A 9,864-nucleotide genomic window follows, 5' to 3' on the forward strand; every position below is an offset into this window, starting at 1 on the left:
TACTTGGTGGCAAAACCCTTGTTGGCAATCACAGAGGTCAGCCGTTTCTTGTAGTTGGCCACCAGGTTTGCACACATCTCAGGAGGGATTTTGTTCCACTCCTCTTTGCAGATCTTCTCCAAGTCATTAAGGTTTCGAGGCTGACGTTTGGCAACTCGAACCTTCAGCTCCCTCCACAGATTTTCTATGGGATTAAGGTCTGGAGACTGGCTAGGCCACTCCAGGACCTTAATGTGCTTCTTCTTGAGCCACTCCTTTGTTGCCTTGGCCGTGTGTTTTGGGTCATTGTCATGCTGGAATACCCATCCACGACCCATTTTCAATGCCCTGGCTGATTTCAATGCCCAAGATTTGACGGTACATGGCCCCGTCCATCGTCCCTTTGATGCGGTGAAGTTGTCCTGTCCCCTTAGCAGAAAAACACCCCCAAAGCATAATGTTTCCACCTCCATGTTTGACGGTGGGGATGGTGTTCTTGGGGTCATAGGCAGCATTCCTCCTCCTCCTAACACGGCGAGTTGAGTTGATGCCAAAGAGCTCGATTTTGGTCTCATCTGACCACAACACTTTCACCCAGTTCTCCTCTGAATCATTCAGATGTTCATTGGCAAACTTCAGACGGCCCTGTATATGTGCTTTCTTGAGCAGGGGGACCTTGCGGGCGCTGCAGGATTTCAGTCCTTCACGGCGTAGTGTGTTACCTATTGTTTTCTTGGTGACTATGGTCCCAGCTGCCTTGGTATCATTGACAAGATCCTCCCGTGTAGTTCTGGGCTGATTCCTCACCGTTCTCATGATCATTGCAACTCCACGAGGTGAGATCTTGCATGAAGCCCCAGGCCGAGGGAGATTGACAGTTCTTTTGTGTTCCATTTGCGAATAATCGCACCAACTGTTGTCACCTTCTCACCAAGCTGCTTCGCGATGGTCTTGTAGGCCATTCCAGCCTTGTGTAGGTCTACAATCTTGTCCCTGACATCCTTGGAGAGCTCTTTGGTCTTGGCCATGGTGGAGAGTTTGGAATCTGATTGATTGATTGCTAACTCCCTTTAAGAGTGTGCTCCTAATCTCAGCTTGTTACCTGTATAAAAGACACCTGGGAGCCAGAAATCTTTCTGATTGAGAGGGGGTCAAATACTTATTTCCCTCATTAAAATGCAAATTAATTTATAACATTTTTGACATGCGTTTTTCTGGATTTTTTTGTTTGTTATTCTGTCTCTCACTGTTCAAATAAACCTACCATTAAAATTATAGACTGATAATTTCTTTGTCAGTGGGCAAATGTACAAAATCAGCAGGGGATCAAATACTTTTTTCCCTCACTGTATATGGGCATATTATGTGGAAATATATTTGATGATGAGAACTTCTTATATTTTAAGTGTTGTTTTGCTTGTCCACAGTTCCTATGGTCACTTCAACTGCGCCCTACTCACCTGGTAAGACAGAGATCTTGCTATTATTGTTTTCTTGCTGATCTCAGTTTCTCTTATTATTTTTTAAAGAAGAACAGGAGCACCGTCCTCCTTGCAAATTTGATCACTTTTATTTAGACAGAGAAGTTAGACGGAGTACAGAGTATAGAGAGGAAACAGCATGCACCTGTGGGGTGGGATTCGTACCCATGCCACTATGGGTAATATGTGCTTGGGAGGTTTCAGTACTACAACTGAACCACGCTCCAGCACTGTTTCTCTTCTTCTTGACCTTTGAATCACTCTTATCTAGTTGAGAAGCGCTTTGAGATTTTGTCTTTGCTTTTTCTCAACTTTTGTTTGATTCTCTCTGAATACACACCAACCCAGACCATGAAGGATTAGCCAACAAGGCAACTAAATAATTCATGATTTTCATACAGGCAAAGTGTTTGCTGGAACAGGCGGGAGGATTGGCTCTGCTCATCGCCTGTGGGTACATTGAAAAGTCTGTGTGATGGAGAAAAATCTAATAGGAAAAAAAGAACAAGACAACAAACAGTTAAGAAATATAAGGATGTCCAACACCAAATGTTTTTCCAGATAAATGTGTAACTACAGTTTGTCTAGCATTTCGAGAAATGTTTTGAAGTGGCCGAGTGCCAAAAACACATATATTTAGTTATTATTGGGGAAGTTAATGCGCTGTCTCACTGTTTTATTAAGCTGTTGCAATAGAAGTTCTCATAAATCCATATTGTTCCATTTAACAAGTGCTTACTGCATGGATAAATATAGGAGTTAATAGTTCTGGTAGGGAGTAGCACTCTCTAATTTCCTCCTGGGGGGATTGCACTGAAGTGTTGATGGCTCTGTCACAGGGGCAGGCCAGGGCTGTTTCCCATCTCTCTGCCCAGTGTCTGGAGCACGCACTCACAAAGCATGAGAGCTGAAGCTGCTCACTCGGCACATTTCAACGTAGATAATTGGGTAATATTTGGTTGAGACGTTGATCAATGAGATTACAACAACCTATATTCATCCACTCAAAAAGATATCAAAAAGTTAGTTGAATTTCCAATGTTCAACCATCTAAAAGCACAACCAAATTCCAATGGAAAAACAATGTCTCATTTTTTGTTTAGTTGTCACCCAAATGTCTATCACTGCGCTTTCAACCATTTTAAAAGCACAGCAAAGTTCAAATGAGAATACAATGTCAGATATTTTGTTTATTTATACAGCAAATGTGATACAGTTGAGATTACATTAAATGTACATGGTGCAAGTTCGAGATTCTGCGCAGATTATTACAGTAATTGTGATGATCTCTACAGACCTGCGATGACCTATGTATGCACTCTTGAACATGCACACTTTATTTGATTACATAAGAAGAAATATATAGTTATAGTAACTTCAAAATGTGGCCATGGTGTAATGAATACTCGGACAGAGTGGTAAGATCCAATCGCAGAATAGCGATGCTTTATTAGAGTACAGACAAGGGAATAGCTTAATCGTGGTCGGGCGGGCTGTGGTCAAAACCGGGCCAGGCATAGACAGGCAGAGGTACCAAAGGAGCGGGCTTAGTCGTAGTCGAGGTCACAGGCACAGGATCAGAGAACGGTAATCACTGGGGTAGACAAGTAGAGGATTAAGCAATTCGGGAAGTCAAACAACAAGGCACAGGTCGGATACACGGATAATCAAAAACAACAAACTCTCTCTTTCTCTCGGAACAAAACGCTTAGCAAGTCACAAAGGAACAATACCTCGCACCGACTGAACCTCTGAGCACACCTTATATCCTACCCTAATTATGGACAGGTGTGCTCAGAACTCAGGTGAACCAGATCGAGTCTGATGACTCCCCCTCTCTGTAGATCGGGGAAGTGTCAGACTCTGTCTAGACCCAGCCAACCCCCGATCCCTTACACATGGATGTGTTACGCATTTTAAGGTTGAACGTTACATTAGTTTGTAAGATAGCCTTAACTTTATGCTATTTACTGTAATACAAAAGTAATATTGAATTGTGTTTGGTTGACAACGCAACCAAATATCAACATTTAAAGGAGATGTATCTACTGCTTGGACAGTTTCATCTGAGCCACTGGCTTAATTCAATTCTTTAACTAATATTTTTGATTCCGCAATATACACTACCGTTCAAAAGATTGTGGTCACTTAGAAATGTCCTTGTTTTCGAAAGAAAAGCAATTTTTTGCTCCATTAAAATAACATCAAATTGATCGGAAATACAGTGTAGACATTGTTAATGTTGTAAATGGCTATTGTAGCTAGAATATCTACATACAGTGAGGGGAAAAAGTATTTGATCCCCTGCTGAATTTGCCCACTGACAAAGAAATGATCAGTCTATAATTTTAATGGTAGGTTTATTTGAACAGTGAGAGACAGAATAACAAAAAATAAATCCAGAAAAACGCATGTCAAAAATGTTATAAATTGATTTGCATTTTAATTAGGGAAATAAGTATTTGACCCCTCTCAATCAGAAAGATTTCTGGCTCCCAGGTGTCTTTTATACAGGTAACGAGCTGAGATTAGGAGCACACTCTTAAAGGGAGTGCTCCTAATCTCAGTTTGTTACCTGTATAAAAGACACCTGTCCACAGAAGCAATCAATCAATCAGATTCCAAACTCTCCACCATGGCCAAGACCAAAGAGCTCTCCAAGGATGTAAGGGACAAGATTGTAGACCTACACAAGGCTGGAATGGGCTACAAGACCATCGCCAAGCAGCTTGGTGAGAAGGTGACATCAGTTGGTGCGATTATTCGCAAATGGAAGAAACACAAAATAACTGTCAATCTCCCTCGGCCTGGGGCTCCATGCAAGATCTCACCTCGTGGAGTTGCAATGATCATGAGAACGGTGAGGAATCAGCCCAGAACTACACAGGAGGATCTTGTCAATGATCTCAAGGCAGCTGGGACCATAGTCACCAAGAAAACAATTGGTAACACACTACGCCGTGAAGGACTGAAATCCTGCAGCGCCCGCAAGGTCCCCCTGCTCAAGAAAGCACATATACAGGGCCGTCTGAAGTTTGCCAATGAACATCTGAATGATTCAGAGAAGAACTGGGTGAAAGTGTTGTGGTCAGATGAGACCAAAATGGAGCTCTTTGGCATCAACTCAACTCGCCGTGTTTGGAGGAGGAGGAATGCTGCCTATGACCCCAAGAACACCATCCCCACCGTCAAACAAGGAGGTGGAAACATAATGCTTTGGGGGTATTTTTCTGCTAAGGGGACAGGACAACTTCACCACATCAAAGGGACGATGGACGGCACCATGTACCGTCAAATCTTGGGTGAGAACCTCCTTCCCTCAGCCAGGGCATTGAAAATGGGTTGTGGATGGGTATTCCAGCATGACAATGACCCAAAACACACAGCCAAGGCAACAAAGGAGTGTCTCAAGAAGAAGCACATTAAGGTCCTGGAGTGGCCTAGCCAGTCTCCAGACCTTAATCCCATAGAAAATCTGTGGAGGGAGCTGAAGGTTCGAGTTGCCAACCGTCAGGCACGAAACCTTAATGACTTGGAGAAGATCTGCAAAGAGGAGTGGGACAAAATCCCTCCTGAGATGTGTGCAAACCTGGTGGCCAACTACAAGAAACGTCTGACCTCTGTGATTGCCAACAAGGGTTTTGCCACCAAGTACTAAGTCATGTTTTGCAGAGGGGTCAAATACTTTTTTGCCTCATTAAAATGCAAATAAATTTATAACATTTTTGACATGCGTTTTTCTGGATTTTGTTGTTGTAATTCTGTCTCTCACTGTTCAAATAAACCTACCATTAAAATTATAGACTGATCATGTCTTTGTCAGTGGGCAAACATACAAAATCAGCAGGGGATCAAATACTTTTTCCCCTCACTGTAGGCGTACAGAGGCCCATTATCAGCAACCATCAGTCCTGTGTTCCAATGGCACGTTGTGTTTGCTAATCCAAGTTTATCATTTTAAAAGGCTAATTGATCATTAGAAAACCCTTTTGCAATTATGTTAGCACAGCTTAAAACTGTTGTGCTGATTAAAGAAGCAATAAAACTGGCCTTCTTGAGACTAGTTGAGCAAGAGGACAAATACATTAGAGTGTCTAGTTTGAGAAACAGACGCCTCACAGGTCCTCAACTGGCAGCTTCATTAAATAGTACCCGCAAAACACCAGTCTCAACGTCAACAGTGAAGAGGCGACTCCGGGATGCTGACCTTCTAGGCAGAGTTGCAAAGAAAAAGCCATATCTCAGACTGGCCAATAAAAAGAAAAGATTAAGATGGGCAGTCTGAGATATGGCTTTTTCTTTGCAACTCTGCCTAGAAGGTCAGCATCCCGGAGTCGCTTCTTCACTGTTGACGTTGAGACTGGTGTTTTGCGGGTACTATTTAATGAAGCTGCCAGTTGAGGACATGTGAGGCGCCTGTTTCTCAAACTAGACACTCTAATGTATTTGTCCTCTTGCTCAGTTGTGCACCGGTGCCTCCCACTCCTCTTTCTATTCTGGTTAGAGCCAGTTTGCGCTGTTCTGTGAAGGGAGTAGTATACAGCGTTGTACGAGATCTTCAGTTTCTTGGCAATTTCTCGCATGGAATAGCCTTCATTTCTCAGAACAAGAATAGACTGAATAGATTCAGAAGAAAGTTCTTTGTTTCTGGCCATTTTGAGCTGGTAATCGAACCCACAATTGCTGATGCTCCAGATACTCAACTAGTCTCAAGAAGGCCAGTTTTATTGCTTCTTTAATCAGCACAACAGTTTTCAGCTGTGCTAACATACTTGCAAAAGTGTTTTCTAATGATCAATTAGCTTTTTAAAACGATAAACTTGGATTAGCAAACACAACGTGCCATTGGAACACAGGACTGATGGTTTCTGATAATGGGCCTCTGTACGCCTATGTAGATATTCCATAAAAAATCTGACATTTCCAGCGACAATAGCCATTTACAACATAAAACATTTCTACATTGTATTTCTGATCAATTTGATGTTATTTTAATGGACAAAAAATGTGCTTTTCTTTTGAAAACAAGGACATTTCTAAGTGACCCCAAACTTTTGAACGGTAGTGTAAATGTAAAGGTAATTTCCGATGGAGCTGACATATGCAGCGTTTACCGTGAATGCAGTCTCCGCTAAAGCGGGAACATTGCCTTTAAATTTCAATCACGCTGTAAAGCTGAACTTCCGCGATGTGGATTGAATAGAGCCCTTGATCTGTTTCCCATCTGCTTCTTATGACTTGGCCCATAAATCATGACCAATAGCACCATACTCTAAAACTGTTCTACAACCTGGATCCCAGGACTCCCTGGACAAAAGTGGGAAATGTTACTGAGTGGCTGTCCTGGCTAGTGGCTACTATCTTCCATATCTTCCTATGTTTTGTCCTACTAGAAGAGGATGGGCCTCCCATCTGAGCTGGGTTCGTCTCTGGGTTTTTTCCTTCTAGGTTTTCTTTTCTGGCCACTATGCTTCTGATTTCGCTTCTGCTAGCTCTTTGGGGTCTTGGCCGGGTTATTTACTGTAACCACTTTGTCACAACTGCTTTGACAACTGCTGATGTAGACAAATTTGAGTCATTTTGGCCTTATGTTGTCTGTCTAGGGATGTTTTCACTTGTTTTGTACGCTAGGGGCATTCTCACATGGGGTTATGGGTCACTGGTTACACATGTAGAGGCTGCACAGGTAAACAGGATATATTTACACATATCATGTCCGGATGATTCTCCATGATCAGGTATAAGCATTAACCTGAGCTTACCCTCCCCTCTCTCTGTCTGTCTGTCTGTGTGTATAGCTGAGGGCAATGGTGTGATCATCGTGGTCATCATCATCTGTATCCTCCTGCTGGCCATCCTGGGCAGTGTGCTCTACTTCCTCCACAAGAAGGGCAAGATCCCCTGTGGCCGCTCTGGCAAGCAGGAGATGTGAGTATTCTACTTCAACAACTGGTCTAGGGCCAGGTTTTGTGTCTGGTTCTATAAGGTGGGTGCTACACATTAGTAGTGGATGAGGGTAAATTACAATGTAAAGCACTCTGAGCGCTTGAAAAAGTGTTATCTAAATGTATTCCATATGTTCATCTATAAATTAGTATTTCTGCCTCCAAGAATGTGATACTGTCCTCACTGGAGAGGAATATTGAGAGTAAACTGAGTTTGTGCTCTCTATCCACAGCACCAAGGAGAACCCTAACAAAGATGGCATTGTGGTGGAGATGAAGACTGACACCAAGACCGAAGAGGCTGTTCTTCTGAAGGGCGTTAACGGTGACAAGAATGGCCCCAGCGGCCAGGTAACTATGAATATGAAAGCTATACGCTAAACAGAAGTAGCCTACTGTCTGTCTTTCTTGAATCTTGCATTGCCCACTGTATTGACATTTGTTGGTGTTTTTTCTCCCTCTCCTCTTTCCCTGTGTGCTTTTCCCTGGAGTAAAGTACATGGACCTGAGGAAGTGACATATGCAGAGGGCTGAGCTCTGACGTGGCCAGCCGAAGCTCTTCGCCACCCCACCAAATCCACCCACAAGCCAAGCCTAGACTACTGGAAGCATTGGAAAAAACAGCCTTCACAATCACTTTCTAATTAGGACTCAATCAATCAATCACTTTCCCCACATTTGTGTTCAGCAGTATTCACCATATCTGGCCAAAGCCACACAGGAACACAAACGACTGATTTTAAGGTGTTTGAAGGATGTTTTGATTGCTCAATTTTACTGTTTGTAATTTTATACTGTCTCCCCAAATACTTTTTACTCTCTCGTTTTCGTTTTCAAGTGTATGATGATGACGTTCATTAACTGTGCGTTAAAAACTTTATAGACTGTATATATTATATATATATTTAGTTATTTAAGATATTTTGACACAGACCTTTCAAGTTCAGACTTCATGGTAGTATCTGTTTATGGTGTCACTTACTTTAGCTATTCATCCATGGTCCTTGATTAGGCGTTTCTACATAATTTTATGGAGGAAATTTGACCATAAATGACCACCAATATGTTTGTGGACAAACGCCATGTCAACAGGTGTCTACATTTTCTCAGCAAAACTCATCATTTCAGAGTCATTCTCTTGTGAACTACTGTCAAGCTCTTGTACTGTTTGTAAATAATCGTAGCATAAGAACCGTTTGTAGCTGTGGCCTTCGATTGTCTTTTTTGAAATGGCCTACTGCGTTATAATCTGCAGTGCCTGTGGAAATTTGTCTCACTTTGATGTAAGATACACTGAAATGTTTCCTTTTTTTCTGGTTTGCTCTGTGTATTTCTTTGTATTTGGGTGAGGGCCAAGGAGACCTGAAGGTCATTTTGTGTGTGAGACATTTTGGATGCTTACTGTAAGTTATATGCATGGAAGAAGCTGTTGCTAGCTCAAAGACTGCCCAACTTGCATCATTTACGGAATGATGATATGTTACTAAAGGTATTATGATTTTGATATTGTACACTAATGGGAGAGTTCAATTTGTACAAATACTGTATGTTGTGATCCAAATATTGCCTTCAAGGTAATATTTTAGTGGTCATTGTAAGTGTTTAGTTGAAATGACATCCATTTTGTTCAGCCTGCTTACGTCCGGCCATAGGACTGCAGATAGTGGACTTTTGGTAGTATAACTCAAGAAAAGAAACTGCCCTCAACTGTGTGCCTTTTTTGTTCGGTCTGGTTTAGTTGTGTTATAGTGTAGTGTTCTGATGCTTATGGAAGGAAGAGGTCTGGACTTAAGTGTTTGAGTTTCATTCATTCATGTCACCCAAAGACAGATCCCAACACGGGAAGAAAAAGCTTTTTGAAGCCAGTGTGTGGATGACTGGCCTTCATGATGTACAAAAGGTTCACTGTTGGTCACCACCAACAGTGAAAACAGCATGTTGTGCAGTTAGCTCAGAAAACAGAAACGTTTCTTGACTGGACAGTTATACCTGCTTCATCCCATCCCAACCTCTTTCTTTGAGTGATATGTAATGTTTTTGTTGACTATCTGAAACAGCTACCGGTGGACAGGAATGTTTGGACCTGCACAGTTCATCATTGTTTTGTAATGTTCTGATATTGCAAACATGTGTAAATTAAGTACAGTTCTTGTGATTTGATGCTTGCCTTTTTATAATTTTTTTGCAAGAAAATGCCAAATAAAAAGGTTACATTTGATATCTTTTTCATTGTCATCTTTACACTAAATATTTAAATTAAAGTTCATAGCAGAGAATTGAAAATGTACTACGAGTGCATTTCAATGGCATGACTGAAAATACATATTTCCACTGATGGATTTAATTCACAACAGCCAAAATGTATTATGACTACGCCTCACTATGGTCTATAACAGAGACCCAGAATGTGATCGACGGGGAAAAGGGGCGACTTCTACCCCCTAACCACCGTTATGCTG

At 41.8% G+C, this 9,864-nt stretch overlaps 1 protein-coding gene across 2 annotated transcripts in view; it reads left to right on the top strand.

The window, feature by feature from the left end:
- LOC121579370 (cell surface glycoprotein MUC18) overlaps nucleotides 1-9,623 on the top strand; it is a 96,257-nt gene extending 86,634 nt beyond the window's left edge. Inside the window, exons 13-16 of one of the 2 annotated variants that reach the window (XM_041893912.2) lie at nucleotides 1,407-1,442; nucleotides 7,259-7,388; nucleotides 7,639-7,756; nucleotides 7,897-9,623. In XM_041893912.2, coding sequence (XP_041749846.1) covers nucleotides 1,407-1,442; nucleotides 7,259-7,388; nucleotides 7,639-7,756; nucleotides 7,897-7,899 — 287 coding nt within the window. In that variant the 3' untranslated portion in view covers nucleotides 7,900-9,623. The remainder of the gene's footprint in view (nucleotides 1-1,406; nucleotides 1,443-7,258; nucleotides 7,389-7,638; nucleotides 7,757-7,896) is intronic. The other variant, XM_041893911.2, reaches the window with a different exon arrangement.
- Nucleotides 9,624-9,864: the final 241 nt, after the last annotated feature.

The sequence above is a fragment of the Coregonus clupeaformis genome, chromosome 13 (assembly GCF_020615455.1).
Source record: "Coregonus clupeaformis isolate EN_2021a chromosome 13, ASM2061545v1, whole genome shotgun sequence".
Lineage (NCBI taxonomy): Eukaryota > Metazoa > Chordata > Actinopteri > Salmoniformes > Salmonidae > Coregonus > Coregonus clupeaformis.